We start from the raw sequence: 16474 nt of genomic DNA, 5'->3' as shown, positions 1-16474 counted from the left end.
AAAGGTCAATTCACTTGAAGTCAATAGGTCAGGCATTGTGATGCAGTGAAACCTTTTTTTTTACCATTCTCTCTGCATCAATTCACAACTTGTTCTCACTGTTTACATCTGGCACTGCAAAACCAAGAGCTCTTACTTGGCTAATGTGTTTCCTTCTGTAACTTCAATGTCTCTTACCAAACAGGATCTTGCAGCAGCTGGTATATACCACAAAGAGTGTCTACACAGTTTGGGAACCCTTTCTTCATCTTCCTGCATTTTTGGCCAATCTTCGGACCTTGTAGTACCACTAACTGCTTGGGAGTTTTTCTTCTATGAATTTATCTAGAAAACAAACAACAGCATATTAAGATACACAGCAGAACTTTTCTTAAGCTCATAAGCCAATACAACATTGCCTAATATGTTTCTGAAGCAAGAAAATAAGATGAACATGCAAGGCACAAAAACTGCACTTAAAAACAAAAGGTATGAAGAAAGCAAGGCACACGTATCTCTCTTGAAACCTCGCATAGCATATACAGTAGTCAGATTTTAAGTGTATAGAAGCACTAAAATATAATCCTTGTTCAAAAGATGAACTTCATACTGATGCTTTTTCCATATAGGTTGTCAGCACGTAGGTAATTTCTTTACTCTGCATGTGCCATACTGGTGGGCAGGGGCCATTCTTTACTAAGGTTGAATGTAGCAGAAAAGACAGATCACAATCGCAAATGAAATTTATCAACACAATTTAATCTGAGTTACAAAGATTAAGATCAGAATTACACTGGTTTAACGTAAAACATTTGATTACATCTTACGTTACACCTTTGCTGATATCCACTTTTACACATTCTCCCGTTTTTGCTTACTGCTCTTATATGGCAGTTTCAGTAAAAGAAATCGTTACAAGCAGAGCTTCCAAGTAGCTTTTCAGCTTTTGGTGGATGATTCATAATCACTAAGTCCACCAGAGAGGGATAATGAGCTCAGTACAATGCAGGGCCTGTAGGTATCTAAAGCACCTTCGCTGACTTTGCTAGGACCACAAGTCTTTCAAAACAACATCTACCAGTTCAAATGAGCCCAGAACTCACACTTATTTCATCACCTATTTTAGGTGACTGTGTAAATACCTTCTGAACTTCCTTTGTGATGTGTTTTCTTTAAAAAAAAAAGCAAAAGCGCAAAATATCCTTGTACAAAATAAGGGCTTTATGTGGCCTGAGGTCTACAAGTATTTAGATGCCTCAAATTTAACCAGAGGATCAATGAGATTAACAGTCTATTTCAATATTCCCTTTTAGCCATAGCTTTGAGATCAACTACTGTTTATTTCCCCAGCTGGTAGAGTATAGAGAAAAGGAAGCTGTAAAATCATTTCACCGCATCTGTTGGCAATGCAGTGTGGTTGAATTATTTTCTGCAATTCCTATTTTTTTTGCAGGCCAACTCCAAGGTTGTGGAGGACACCTGTAGGGAACTGGAATACTGGCCTTCATGTTCCAGGACATACATGCTCTAGCAGGGACCTTGAATTGAAGAGGTCTCTTAAGTTCTGAAAGCAGGTGATAGAGAGGAGAACTAGGAATAAATGAGGGAACATGCACATTTAATACCAGAAGAGGATGTAGATAGAAAAGGGAGGTGCAAATATTTCTACATTTCCAAAAGGACTCATTGCCCCACAGACTGCCACAGACCCTGACTGAAGACAGATCTTAACTCTTTTCTCTCAGGATTTCAGGTAATTAGATATTCCTATCAAAATAACTAGCTTTAATTGAAAGTCTTAAAAACTCACTTAAAATTCTTTGGAATGGAGTTGTTAAATGATGGCACAAAAGTCATTCAGAGGAAGGGAGCATTTTTTTTTTTACTATGAAGTGTAGCCCTTAGGAAAGCTCTCTGTTGAGGCACAGTGAACAGAATGCAAACCAGGGCTGGGCAAAACCTTCAGAGCCTGGGAGGGCAGAAAGTTTCCTGACCTGTAGAAAGGCTGCCTCAATCACCAGAGACCATCAGCATCTCCATGAACAGCAGTAGGATATGCGATTTGAAGGACCTAAAAATGCTTAGGTGCAAGTAGGCTGCATAGTATTCACCTCTGAAGCACGCCTGGGAATGCTTCAAAGCTGTTGCAGAGCTCTAGGAAGCTTTGAAAACAGAACTTGAGGACCTCAGAGGCTCCAGGCATCTTGGACACTTCATGGGATCAGCCTCCTTTGAGGACCGCAGTTTTTGATTCAACCACACAAATTGTGGGTGAAGATGGATTTAAATGCCCAGTTGCTGTTGTAAATTATACTTGATGCCATCTTACGCTGACTTTACCAAATGTTTTATTAGTCTTTATTCTGATGAAGACAATAGAAATGTCTGAGTTTGTCCTAATATTTATCAAAGTATTATATGGACCAAAAAATGCTAATAGGATGCACAGGTTTATTCCAGAACCATGTATGAAAAATCAATTTAATCCTGGGGTTGTGGTTATTTATTTTCTTTGGTTCTGTCCTGAAAAAACATACCTAAGAAAAGAAGAAGAGGGATGGAAAATATGCTGGATAAACCAGCAGGAAACCAGAGAAAATTTGTTGTTGGTTAAAAGAGGAACGATTTGGGGTTGTATGTAAGATAAAAGAATTTTCTTGAAAAACATAAATTATCAAATCCAGACACAGCATCTAAATATGGGTTTATCTACACTAAGAACATATAATAATCTGTATCTCTCTAGTAGCCTTCAGGATATATCTGGATGTAGTGAATCACCTGAATTCAACTTTTTTCAGCAGAAAATAACTGTACAGGAAGTTTAAACAAATAGAAAAAAGCCTAAAGTAGCATGGTGAGAAATTATTCTGTTTCAGTCTCTCAGAATCAAATAATAGCTCTATAAAAATAAGGGAAAGAGCAAATAAGTTTTTGAAGCAAGTCTAAACTCTGATAACATTTCTAGCTAAAATTGAACTCAGCTGATGAAAACCAAACAAACCTGGCAAGGACACTGCAAGTGATGAGGAAGGAAAAAATAGTACAGGTCTTAGAAAGAACCTGCTAGCTGACTGTACTTGGTCTCTGTGCAGTATTTTACCCAGGGATACCTTCAGACTATTTTTGAGAGGTGCAGGCAATCTCCCACTGGCAGCTTTGTATTTTTAAAAAGAAATGAAGGAGTGGTCACCAACCCCTCTCTGATACTTGTTTGTCTCAGGTGTACCAATGGAATCTCTCTCAGTGTCAACCAACAGCTTCACTCTGGACCTTTACAAAAAGCTGAATGAAACTTCCAAAGGCCAAAACATTTTCTTTTCTCCTTGGAGTATTGCAACTGCTCTTGCCATGGTCCACTTGGGTGCAAAAGGTGACACTGCAAGCCAGATGGCTGAGGTAAGCTCTGAAATTAGCCATGTACCACCTTCAGGGGGTTCCTACATAAATTGCACTGTTATTCTACCTATGCAGAACAGCAAGGAACAACATGGGAGGACAGTGATCTGCAATGCTGACAGCATGAGTAGGGATATTTTCTGTACCAACATTATGGAAGCTCACTTCCACTTTATTTCCATGATCTCTGCTCTTCACCAACTCTACATTTAGCTTACACTTACAGTTCACAGAGCATTACAAGTGATCTGCCAAGGAGCAGTTATCAACATTTAGAGGCTATTCTTGGTCTTGCTTGGAGTTCCCTGTTCCATTTTAACTGCCTTATGAACAGAATAATTAAAATAACATAATGCCCAAAAAGTAATGAGGACACACCTTTATTAAAAAAATTAATATGGGACTATGATATCCTAGAGAAAGGAAATCTAGAGACAATCTCTTGAGCAAGATATCACTGCTTCTAGATCTCAGCTGGTTCTGGCAGGAGTATATCTGCTTTCTCATACTGCACACAGTAAAGCAAGCTCTCCTGGACATGTGTTTGGCTGCACAGGAGAGGCAGAAATCTTTATTTGTGACATAGCATAGTTAGTCCATAAAAATAATAATGCTTCAACAAATAATGCAGATATGTGAGTACTGGAAATATCAGAGAGCCATAGAATATACTGAGTTGTAAGGCACCCATGAGGATCATTGAGTCCAACTCATGGCGCTGCACAGGAGTCACACCATGTGCCTGGGAGTGTTGTCCAAAAGCTTATTGAACTCTGCCAGGTCTGGTGCTGTGGCCACCTTCTTGGGGAGCCTGTTCCAGTCAAAATACTGATCTATTATTAAGCAGTCCATGTAGCCAAAATCTATCTAGTAATGATACAGTTACAGAGATTTAATCAATGTCCTCAATAACATATAATTGTCCTCAATAACTTCAACAGGCTATCATTGGGTACGGCTGGTGGATTACCATAGAAAACTAAGATATTTACAACTCTTGGGCATATTAATCTCAAACAAACAAGCTGTCTTTATGAACATTTATCATCATCATCACAGGTTCTTCATTTTAAGCCGACTGCAAGAGAAGAAGGATCAGCTGAGACAACAAGGCCTTCTCCTGCAAGACCAAAGAAAAGAAAGATGGTATTTATTACAACAAAAGATTCTGATATAAAAATCTCTGAGAACGGGATAAGTCCAATGCAACCACTGCTTTTAGGCTTTTAACATCTGCTTGTTTTCAGTCTATTATCTACTGTCTCGGTTCAGTAAGAACTATATAGAAAAAAAGTGAACAAGGAAGAAATATGGCTGTAAAGTTTATTAATTCAGTCTTTCAAAAGCAGAACTGAAACACTAACAGCACTTTGATTGCCCATAATACTGTATCACTTGGTTTTAGCTGGGCTGTGGAAAGATCAAAAAATCATTGGTCCTAATATGCTTCGGACAATTTCATTTCTTATCCCCTTTGGGATGGTTGGGATATTTTTTCTGTAGTGATAATCAACCACTGCCTTCTCGCCTGTCTCCAGCCCTACCCAATAAAGTCCCCTCCTCCTTTTGTATGCACAGACACATCAGGCAGACAAAATTCCCCTTTAAGGTAGCATGTGTTGACTCATCCTTGCTCATCAGCTCCCCAGAGGCTTGCCAGCAGGACAAATGGCCCAGATCTTTTTCAACAAGTTAACTCCCTAATCAATGAAAAGTATTAAACTCAATCAAGCCATGTTTTTTTCAGCATAGAAACTAAAAGAGAGCTGAAAAAAAATTAAATTAGATTAACTTCAAATAAAAGGGCAAGGGGATTATATCATTCTCTCCCTTCATGGTGTGAGATGGTTCTTCAAGATGAATCACTGCACTCACATTCATTTTAGCAACTCACTGACTTCATAAATTGTACCAAAGTCTATCCAATCTTTTCCTTCAGATATTTTCCCCTATTGCCTCTTTGTTCTGGTCCCATCCCATTGAAAAAAAAACAGCCTCTGCTATCCTGTGTCCTCTGGCTACCAAATTCTTTCCCAGGTGTCCTTCCTGGCAGCCCACATCTCAGCATGAGTGGGAAAAGATCACAGCAAAGAATGACAGGTGAGTCACCCTGAGTCAGTGGCAGAGACTCTTGGTGTCTCATGTGCAGGGCACTGTACAGGACACGGGGGAGGACAATGCATCCAGGCAGCTGGTGGGGAGCAGCTGGCAGGTAGCAGCTCATTCCTCCATTTGCAAAGCAACAGCTGGAAACAGCTGGCCAGCAACCTCATCCTCCCTAAAACCATCAACACTGACATCCAAAACAAGCTCTCTCCAAAATCCAAATAGCAACAGAAAACATCCACGTGAAACAGGAAAATTTGAATATTGGCAAGTCCGTGCCCTGACATTAGTTTCTGTGAGGGTAAAACACCTTCTCAAAGGCTGCCAGGATGCATTGATGGATCACTGTGAAACTGAAAGGTCTTGTGAAACTGAAAATCAGGCTTGAAAATGACAAAGATGAGGAGATTCAGCTTCCTTGGTGCACCATCATATGATGCCCCCAAATGCCTACAAAGCACTGCAGAAATAAATCATTCTACCCTACATGTAGAATCCCATTTATCTAGTTATACACAGTGCTGCAAACATATAACATTCTCAAAAAAGTTTCATTCCCTGAAACTCCTTTTTAATTAAAAAAACATGAACAATTTAAATAAAGCAGGTGTATCAGACAAAAAAAATAAAACCCCTCCATATTAATTGTGTCTCTTTCCAAGGATCCTGAGCACGAGGGAGCAGAAAACATCCACTCTGGCTTCAAAAAGCTCCTGTGTGACATCAACAAACGCAAAAGCACTTACTTGCTGAAGAGTGCCAACCGACTGTATGAAGAAAAGACCTACCCATTACTGCCTGTGAGTTGAACATCTTTATGTGGGAATATGCTGACATGAAGAGTGATTATCAATAGAGATGATAAAAAACTTCCAAATGATAGCACTGGGGTGTGAGTGAGAATATGATGACAGCCATAGAGGGCAGGAGAGAGTTTGGATAGGCAAGAGGTCCATCTGTTTTCAGCAGTGGGCAATAGTTTGGCAAGTGCATGAGAAAACTCTGTAGTGATTCTTCTCCAGAATCTGCTGTGGCCACCAACTGACCTGCAGCTCAGGGACTTCTTGAGCCAGAGGGCATGTCTACTCCAGTGACCCTGATGAGCTGTTGTTTCAGGACTTTGCACATTTGTTTTCTGAATCTACTTCAGCCCCCAGCACCAGGATTTCCACAGCTGAGCTATACACTGCAGGAAGCCCCTGTGCTTTCTGAGCTTGCTGCCTGTTGGCTCATCTCTGTTCTGAAGGACATTTCTCCACTTCTCTGGTCACCCTCATCTCCTGTGTCTGTATTTTTTATACTGTAGCATTTCTGAGACTGGAGAGGCCACAGCTGCATTGCAAGCTCAGACAGTGGACACACCATAGTATTATAAAGTGCCACTATAGAAATTTCTCTTTTGTTGCCTACTCTTTCCTTCATATTTCCAAAATTTTTATTTGCATTTTTGGCCATGATTAGGTAGGTTTTTTTTTTTCATGCACCTCTCCATTACAGCTTCAATAACTCATTCCTAAACCGTAACAATTGACTTCCTATATTTTAGCACTTTACCAGATCACCGATAAATATGTTAATATATATATTTTAATGTAAACATCTAAACTTTGGTTTTATAGAAAAAATACTGTAGCAAAGATGCCAATACACATACTGCTGTGGTACTCCAGCAGTAATAACCCTTCATTGTGAATGTATTTTCCTCCTCCTCTTGGTTTCTAGTCTTTTAAACAAATGAGACATATCTCTGTAGTCCAATGGATGCTCAGCCTTTGCTGACAAGTCCTACAAAATGCATTTTGGTAACCCAAAAAGACTGTAATGGCTCAGACCTTTTACCCACATACTTCCTAATGCCCTCAGAAAGCTCCAGCAGATTTGAGATATTTTCCTATAACAAAATGTTGTTGACACTTCTCCAATAAGTCATGTTAACCCATATACCTAATATTCCCATTCTATTCATTTGCCCCACACCGACTCATGAGTTTGTAATCATCTGTATCTCTGAAATCTTTTCAAGACTGATGTCGTAGTAATCATCTTCCAGGTCTCTGGAAGGGGGTTTTTAATGAGATTACTGTTCTTTGATTTTGGAGTTTGTTTGGTTTCCTGAGTAATCAGCAATTTGTCTTTCTGAATGCGTATTGCTCATTTTCTCCATAATCTCATGTACATTTGCTTTACAGAGAATCAAGGGAATTTCCTGCTGGGAATCTCCATGAATGATTTCACAGCAGACAGCAATGGAAACGTTAATTCTGCTTTTCTGCCATGACTTTATTCTACCAGAACATTCCTTTTATTGTCCTCATAAATTTTTGGCAGGTTCCTCACCTTTGAAGCAAACTAAAAGCCTTTGTTTAACTTTATATTAGACTATTCTTCCATCTTGTACTGAACACTACTTTGTAAATCAGGAAAAAAAAAGTATTTAAATTATATCAAAATGTCATTTTGAGAAATTTAAAAAATGTAAAGGTTTCATGGATATTTCAAAACTAAAAATTTCCACCTTTGATTTCAAACACAAAAATTTGAAGTATCAGTCTCCTTGAGACTGAAGTTTGATCAATCCCTACTTAATATTTAGAATAGAATGTATCAGGTCTTATTATAAAGGTTACTGCATGTAAACCAAGTTTTCTTAAATTATGTATTAGCAGAATGTATAATTTGTTAAACTGATTGTAACTAATATTTTTATAACTCAAGTTTAACTAAATAACCACACATTCTTTAATCCTATTTTTCAGAAGTTTTTACAACTCATCACAAGCTATTACAATGCAAAGCCACAAGCTGTAAACTTTAAGAGAGCTGCAGAACAAGTCAGAGCACAGATCAATTCATGGGTAGAAAATAAAACTGAGAGTAAGTATCACTCTGATGGCTTTTTTTTCTTGTCTAACTTTCAAATATTTTGCATTTCCATATTAATTGCTCTTGCAGGCAAGAATCCATAAAAGGTGGAAACTCGGCAGGGAGGTGATGAGTAAAGTACAGCTAAATAGTCTGAAGTATGCCTCTCTCCAGCCTAAGTGCTACTCCTTACAAGGTCGTTCCCTCAATTCTTTATGCTGTAGCCCCCTCTGAATCATTGCTGTTCAAAGGCCTGCACAGGTACATACACACAACGATTAGTGAGGGTTTTACTTCTGCATTCTTCAGCTGCTTGCAACCAACTTCACAGAACATCCAGGCTATTCTGCTTTACCCACTTTCCAATGCCATTTACTACCAAAATTCCAATAAATATTTTTTTTTTAAAAAAACACAGAGAATTCATAGAATGGTTTAGGTTGGTAGGGACCTTAAGGATCATCTCATTCCAAGCCCCCTGCCATGGACAGGGACATCTTCCACTAGACTAGGTTGCTCAAAGTCCAATCCAACCTGGCCGTGAACATTTCCAGGGATGAGGCATCCACAACTTCTCTGGACAAAGGATACAGAGATACTTCAAAAGGTCATTTTTACCATATGTACAAGATAAATACATATTAAAAAAGCCTCCCAAAATGCAAACACTTTTGAAAGAGAGGTAGGCACAGACAAGGAACAATTAAAATTGGCAAGTTGCGCAGTCACCCTGGAATAACTGTCTCTTTCTCTGATTTTGAAGGGAAAATACAGAGTCTGCTGCCTGCAGGATCACTCCATTCTCGCACTGTGTTGGTCTTAGTAAATGCCATTTATTTCAAAGGAAAGTGGGAGAAGAAATTTCTGGAGAAAAATACTTCTGAGATGCCCTTCAGAATAAGCAAGGTAAATTCCTTGTCAATATGCCTGTTGTCCTATGTCAATATGTCTATTACTGAGGAGAAAATACTTCACCTGTATTTCATATCCCACTGCCACACTACTTATTGCTGACAAAGTGCTATAAACTCAGGGAGAATACCAACTGTGAAAAGAACTCAGCATTCTCTTGTTTATGCATATCCATGAAATCTGGATTTTTTTATTTATAACTCCTCAGTATCAAAATACTTAGGAACAGTTAAAGTTAATTTTTTAAAAAAGGTAAGCTAAGCAAAGTAAGTTAAGAAAAGTAGCTTAAGGACAAGAAGAAATTTCTCTAAGTACCATTTCCAAATGGGGCCAGGTTGCTTTGGAGAGCAATGTTTACACACCTAGGGCTCACTTCTGCTCTCGGGACCCTGAGATTATGTGATCTAATCCAGCTGTTCTTCCCACACGTACCCTGGGTGTTGCACCAAACCTCACAGGGAATTTTCATGGGGTTTGTCATTTTAGCTGAGTGTGTGAGGGTGATCTATTCCAAAGATCTATTCATTGAGCTAACAGTTTTTAAATGATCATGCACTGACAATTCCCAGTAGCTGACGGCACGCATATTTTTCGACTGTGTCAAAAGCAAGCAAAACTATTTGTCAATGGAAACAAACATTTTGTTTGACATAGATTAAGGGTGCAAATACCTTTTGTATGCCAGGCAGTGTGAAGCAATTGATGTGACTGTGTACTCAAAACCTACTACACTACGTGTGCAGTTTTAGGATCTGTCACAGCAGAGGGCTGTGGTGGGTGACCCTGGCCACCCACCAGGTGGCCACTGAGCCTCCCTATCACTGCCCCTTGTCAACAGGATAGGGGGAGAAAAATAGGATGAAAAGGTCACACATGGGTCAGGGAAAGAACAGGGAGAGAATTTACCAATTGCCATCACAGGCAGGAACAGGTTCAACTTCAATAAATTAATTTACTGCCAATTCTCAAAGTAAGTTAGCAAAGTAAACCAAGCATAAAGTGCCTCCCCCCCACCCACCCTTCCTCCCAGGCTCAACCTCACTTACAACTCACCTGTACCCCAAAGCAGTGCAGGGGACTGGGAATGGGCTAATGTCGTAGTCAGCTCATTGCACGTTGTTTCTACAGCTCCTTCCTCCTCACACTTTTCCTCTGCTCAAGTGTGGGGTCCTGTTTTTATCTTATTGCAAAAGTCCTATACCTTCTCAGTGATTGCTCACGGACAGCTCCTCACAGCACTGAGTCCTTCTTCTTCACAGCACAGCCAACAAACTCCAACTCTCTCCTCACCCACCTAACCCACTCTTTTGTGGCACTCTTCTTCTCATTGGACACAACTGTGGCCTATTAAGGGCAGGCCTGTTCCTAATCTTTGGTGATTAGTACAGCTGCAACTCCTCAGATGTGAGACTACCTTCTGCACTCTCTTTATTTTCTTACATTCTATACCCCCACCAGGTCCTATCTATTCAAAGTCCTTCACATTCAATGCGGGTCCTTTCCATTGTCTGCAGTTTTGCAAGAACTGCTCCAGTGTGAGTCCACTGCAGGGTCACAGGTGATGCCAGAAAAAGGCTGCTCTCCACAGCATGACAGGTCCTGCCAGGAGCTTGCTCCAGCATGGGATCTCCAGGGGTTGCAGGGTGGATATTTGCACCACCATTGTTTTCACCATGGGCTGCAAGGGAATCTCAGCTCCAGGGCCTGGAGCACCTTCCCCACTGACCTAGGCATCTTCAGGGCAGTTTCTCCCACATCATCTCACTCAGCTGTCCCAGTTCCTTTTGTGCAGCAGTTTTTACTCTTTCATAAACATGTAATCACAGAGGCACTATCAATGTCACTGACTGGCTCAGATTTGGACAGTAGCAGGTCTGTCCTGGAGCCAGCTGAAACTGGCTCTGCCTGACAGAGGCATCTTCTGAGGTCTCCTCACAGACGCCATCCCTGCAGCTTCCTCACTACCATGCAAACCAAATATATTGGTGCCAGAAAGGGTTTAATTCACAGGGTGAATAGCAAGGCCTGCAAAGAGAGATGCTTGATTATCAAAGCTTAATCTTTATTTTAAATTTAGAAATACATTACATGGGATTCAGTTAATAGGTATTTAGCTTGTGTGTTTATACTAATTTTTATAAAGATCTCGAAGACTTTGAAAAGAGGGTGTATGTGATTCTGTCAAAAGAAGAGGGTCCTGGTATCCAGATGCTGCTGAATCTTGTACTTGTTTTCAGTTCAATGAAGCAAGTAAATTTTATCATCCTTTTAATGTGTAAGGTAATTTTTATGTCTGAATTTTTTCCAGACCAAGACTAAACCTGTACACATGATGTTTTTGAAAGATAAATTTTTCATACTCCATGAAACCACCATGAAATTCAGAATCATTGAGCTGCCATATGTGGAAAATGAACTCAGCATGTTCCTTCTCCTTCCTGATGACATCAATGATAACACTACTGGCCTGGAGCTGGTAAAGCTGACCTACTGTTGCATCACATACGCTATGAAACAGCAACAGAAACAAATGAAAACAGTGAGGAAGAACAAGCTTCAAAATCACAGTAGAACATTTCTGATGTACTTGTACTTTGTTTCAGAAACTGTAACACCATGATTTTCAGCTTAGGATTCAGGACATGCGGTAACTTTGCAAACGTAGTGCATCTAAAACCTATGTCCACATAACAGTTTTAGACTATTTTGTATCCTCTTTACTATCACCAGTATAGCATAGGGAAAGCAAGGATCATCTCTGAATCACCATGCCCTAGAGTTATCTTCTCCTGAGGGCTGTATTAATGAATTTTTATGTCATTTTCAGTCTGGATTTCCAGCTGATGGATGGTTTGGGGTGGAGTTTCTCAAACTAAGTGCTGACTACCCTGACCCAGAAGGTGCCCACAACAACTCATGACTACGCCAGGATCATTTTCAGATTCTAAACAGAGCAGAGCAAATACTTTTATTTGTACCTTAGTTCCCATGCATCCCATTTATTTATCACTACTAAGAAAAAATTTATCCATATACACACACATCAAGCACCTATTATTATTGTTATAAGTAATACACTGCAAAAAAAGCAATGTTCTTCACACCAGGGAAAAAAATGATAAACTACTCTGAGGCTTCAGGCCTACACCTCCCCACCTTTAAAAAAATAAACAGGAATATAAGTCACTCAGCACTTTGTCAGATCATGCCCTGTAAATATGATGCATGTTCCATCTGTAGTCACTGCTGGTAGCTGGGTCTTGCTTTACATGTTCTTGATGAGCAATAAGACACTGGTCTGTGCATGTCTTTGTCCTTCACATTCCAATTGCTTTCTTCCTCAACTCATTGCAGGTGGAAAGAGAGCTGACATATGAGAAACTGTCTGAATGGACCAAATCAGACAATATGATGAAGGCTGAAGTGGATCTATACCTGCCCAAGTTGAAGCTGGAAGAAAACTATGACCTTAAATCCCCTCTGAGCAGCATGGGGATACGAAATGCTTTTGACCCGGGTCAGGCTGATTTCACAGGGATGTCAGTGAAGAAGGATCTTTTCATCTCACAGGTTATTCACAAAGCTTTTGTGGAGGTCAATGAAGAAGGTACGGAGGCAGCAGCTGCCACAGGTGTCTTGATGATGAGATCAAGAGTCCCAACAATGACTTTCAAAGCAGACCACCCTTTTATCTTCTTTATCAGACACAACAAATCACAAACCATCCTCTTCTTTGGAAGGTTTTGCTCACCCTAGTCAGTGAGTCCTGCAGAGCAGGAGATGCTTGCTTGCTAGCACAGAGGCAAACCCCAAACCTGAGGCTTTCTGTTACCAGGGGAGCAGGACTTGAACCCCTTCCTCATTAGACCACACACTCTGGTGCCTGAGGGACAGCTTCTCCAATGACTCCTTCCTAAGCTGAAGGGACAACCATGGCAGTGCCATGGGGAGTGTGCAATGCCTTGCACCCACAGAGCAATCCTAGCTATCATTTGGATCAGGCCATCATGCGTAGCTCTGCCCTTATCACTTTATATCACCATGGCATTTCTATCTCTCCCACTCACAGCACTGTGCACAAATATATTTTGCCTAATTATGAGGGCCACTTATCCTGATGTGGTCCTAGTATGTACCCCCAGCCTGCAGCAATCAGACCCAGCTCCTGCTTTTTAGCCCTAGAGTTAATACTGGAGGCAGATCCTCCCAACCTTCACCCTGTGGACATCCCCTTGCTTTCCTTCCACATTTCAGCTGCAAGTCTACATAAGCCCCCAATAACCCTCATGTTGCTCCACAGATTCCTTTTAATAAAATTAAAAAAAAAAAATACAGCTTTCTTAGGGCTATTTGCCTCCCTCAAACCCTCAGGAATGCGAGGAAGGGTTAAGCCCGTACGGTGTCTGGCTACAGCAACAGCTCGATTTGGCTCAAAGCAATCCTAGCTAGAAATAAGGAATTAATAGCGCCTCACGGACCGGGGGTGCTTTCTGTCAGCTCTGCCACGAGAGGGAGGCAGAGGTGGACAAACACGGGCCGTGGCCGGCGGAGCTCAAACGGGAGGGGAGAGGCGGCTGCTGGGACTCCCTGAGGCGGGGGGGCCGCCATTTTACCGGGAGGGGCTGCGGCGCCTCCCGTTCCCGGCGGCCAAGGGTGAAGCGCCTCAGCCTCTGGCTAGATCCCGGGAGGGGCCGGGCTCCTATCCTTTCCCTCTGCTCGGCTGCGCTTCCGGGAACAGGGAAGGCGGCGGCCGGCGGGGTGAGTGCGGCGGCCGCGTTGCTGCTGCGTTGTCTTGAAGGTTTTCTACGGGGAAGCCTGTGCCTGTGTTTTTTAGGGTTTTCTTGTTTGGCGGGTTTTTTAGGAAGTAGAGCTGAATGGCGTTGCTTTTATTGCGTTTTCTGTTTTGTTTCTTTTTCTTCCCTCTTTCGTGACATTCCCTAAACGCAGCTGCTTCTTGCCAGCTGGAGCCGCGGCGGTGCGGCTGGAGCTCTTCGTGTGGGAGCGCCGGGAGCACTGCGGGGTTGAGGCGTCTCCCGCGGGTCAAGCCCGGGGCGGGGGCGGAAGAGGAACTCTTCGCTCCAGGGAGGGCCAAACCTTTGGCGTTTTGTGCCTCAGCTTGCTGGAACAGTGTCAGGTTCCTCCCTGCCCTTCCCCGCCCATGCAGAGGCGCAGGGGTCAGGAGCCCGACAGCAGCGGGACCGTGTCATTCCCTGTGTCCCAGGGAGAGCTGCGATGCCAAGGCCCATCACTAGGAGCTGTCCGCGCTCTTGCCCTGCAAGTGTTTTAACATCGCTCCCAACTCTCCAAATCCTAAATGAAGCTTTTTCCCGTAAGGAAGCCTGCTTTGGTTCAGTGCATGGGAAAAAAGGGTGTCTGTGCCACAGACAGGGCTTTATCCGTGGAGATGGACATGGCCTGGTGCTCACTGCCCCGAGTTCCCTCTGGAGTTGAAAGAGTCAGCTTGAGACTCCTCTGATGTAGCTGACTCACCGTGGGGAAGTGTCCTTGTTTGCCGGACACTGATGTCGCAGTTTTTGTGGGAAGTGTCTCTTGGGTTTCTTGGGTTGCGAGCTGGAGGAGAGCTGCAGCCTGCTGTGGTTTCCCCATAGTGAGGCCCTGCAGTGGTTGTCTACTAATTGATTTACATACAGCCTTTCAGTCCATAAAGACTGTCCTGAAGCATAGCTGTTGGCTGCTGAGAATATACACTTGAAATTCAGTGGTAGGAACACAAAACCTCTGCAGAAGTGTCTCATTGCTGACCTGCAGAGAGAGCAGAGTAAGGAATGAGTTGCTGTCAGCAAACCCTTTGACCACTGAGGGCTTTGCAGCAGTTTACAATTGACTGACAAATATGTACTTGTATCATGACATTTTTTGTTCCTTAAAGTGTGGTCATTGTGTATTGTCTCTGAAACTGTGGATTCCAAATTGTGCATTGTGTCTGATGAGAAGGGTGTCTGTAGTTATGTTGCTACTCCTGAGCTGCAGAGGAGGCATAGTTGACTGTGCAGATGTAACTCCTAGCCTTGTGTCACAGCTGTTGAATATTTTTATTATACTTATGAATATTAATTATTATTTAAATGCCCCTGAATTTCAGACAGGCAAATAGTGTCAGTTGCATCCTTTTGTCTGTAAATTCTTGCCTGTTGTGGAAGTCCTACAGACACTTTCTAGAAAACAGAAATTTAAATGTAAATTTCTGCCTGTTGGTGTCACTATTCCTGTGTGCTTTGACCCGGAGGTTAAAAAAACCGTATTGCTAGCCATCTGCAGATACTGGGATAGTAGGAAAATTCTGGTCTACATTGTAACCAATGTGAATGCTATGTGTCTTTTCTTTATTCTGTGCACTGCATAAATTACTCATTCAGACACAATTGGAGGATTGTTTCCATCCAAGCATGCTTGTTTTTTGGTTGTACTCTTTTCAAGTTACGGGAGAAGAGAAATAGGATTAAATTGCTACTGTTTATAGTAAAGCTGCTAGCAAGGAATTTTCTTGGTTTGAAAAGCATGCATGTGGAAACTTGCTCTTTTCAACTCTCTAAGATAATGAATCAGTAGTATGAATTAGGTGGTGGTTTTGTATTTGGTAGCAACATGTCAACACTAGGCCCTGCCTAATGAGAAAAAGAAAAGAGATAGTAAAACCTATCAGCATTTATCTTATGATGATTTATGATACTTACCTGTGGTTAACTCAGTGTTCTAGTACCTATTGCTCATTTAATAGGTGTGGTGTTTAATCTCAGATTCACTGCCTATAGCAGATGAATACAGCGTATGACAGTTTATGATTGTGTGCGTTGCCATGTTGCAGGCAATAAAATGGAACTAAAATGAACTTTGATTTTTTTTTTCTTTGTAATATAGCAGGAAATTGCAGTTACCTGTCATGCTGGTGATGTAAATTTTTTTCTTTCCTTCTTTTATCTAGCAGGCCAAGTCATTCTGCTGACTTCTCCAAGTCTGGCTGGCAGGTTTAAAACCCAGTGTACCCACGTAGAAGCAAGCTGCAGCTACCACTGAAGGTCTGTAGAATTAGAGAAGGTAAGAATTGGTAATTCTGCTGTTCTGATGTCTAACTTTGCCTCTAGTAGTCTAATAAATGGAAATTATTTTCTATGTGAAGTCAAGAGAAACTTCTTTCAGGAAGTCCTGACCAAAAAGCTGTTGTGCCTGATCACCTCAAAAGAAGTCACACTGTGTA

At 41.6% G+C, this 16474-nt stretch overlaps 3 protein-coding genes across 4 annotated transcripts in view; all 3 read left to right on the top strand.

The window, feature by feature from the left end:
• The first annotated feature begins 1713 nt into the window (after nucleotides 1-1713).
• The window catches only part of LOC129120837 (uncharacterized), a 20382-nt gene continuing 5621 nt past the window's right edge, over nucleotides 1714-16474 (top strand). The window contains exons 1-9 of the mRNA XM_054633627.2: nucleotides 1714-1732; nucleotides 3203-3378; nucleotides 4438-4524; nucleotides 6147-6284; nucleotides 8241-8358; nucleotides 9110-9252; nucleotides 11567-11734; nucleotides 12613-13013; nucleotides 14206-14532. Coding sequence (XP_054489602.2) covers nucleotides 3211-3378; nucleotides 4438-4524; nucleotides 6147-6284; nucleotides 8241-8358; nucleotides 9110-9252; nucleotides 11567-11734; nucleotides 12613-13013; nucleotides 14206-14532 — 1550 coding nt within the window. The 5' untranslated portion in view covers nucleotides 1714-1732; nucleotides 3203-3210. The remainder of the gene's footprint in view (nucleotides 1733-3202; nucleotides 3379-4437; nucleotides 4525-6146; nucleotides 6285-8240; nucleotides 8359-9109; nucleotides 9253-11566; nucleotides 11735-12612; nucleotides 13014-14205; nucleotides 14533-16474) is intronic.
• Nucleotides 13979-16474, top strand: part of LOC143694527 (serpin B6-like) — a 23106-nt gene continuing 20610 nt past the window's right edge. The window contains exons 1-2 of one of the 2 annotated variants that reach the window (XM_077181593.1): nucleotides 13979-14016; nucleotides 16202-16295. The gene's annotated coding sequence lies outside the window, so the exon portion shown is untranslated. Of the gene's footprint in view, nucleotides 14017-16201; nucleotides 16315-16474 lie in introns of both variants that reach the window. The other variant, XM_077181588.1, reaches the window with a different exon arrangement.
• Nucleotides 16253-16474, top strand: part of LOC129117980 (serpin B6-like) — a 13678-nt gene continuing 13456 nt past the window's right edge. Inside the window, exon 1 of the mRNA XM_077181569.1 lies at nucleotides 16253-16314. The gene's annotated coding sequence lies outside the window, so the exon portion shown is untranslated. The remainder of the gene's footprint in view (nucleotides 16315-16474) is intronic.

Source organism: Agelaius phoeniceus, chromosome 1, assembly GCF_051311805.1.
Source record: "Agelaius phoeniceus isolate bAgePho1 chromosome 1, bAgePho1.hap1, whole genome shotgun sequence".
NCBI lineage: Eukaryota > Metazoa > Chordata > Aves > Passeriformes > Icteridae > Agelaius > Agelaius phoeniceus.
The sequence above is the reverse complement of the archived record's forward strand: the minus strand, read 5'-3'. Positions and strand labels throughout refer to the sequence as shown.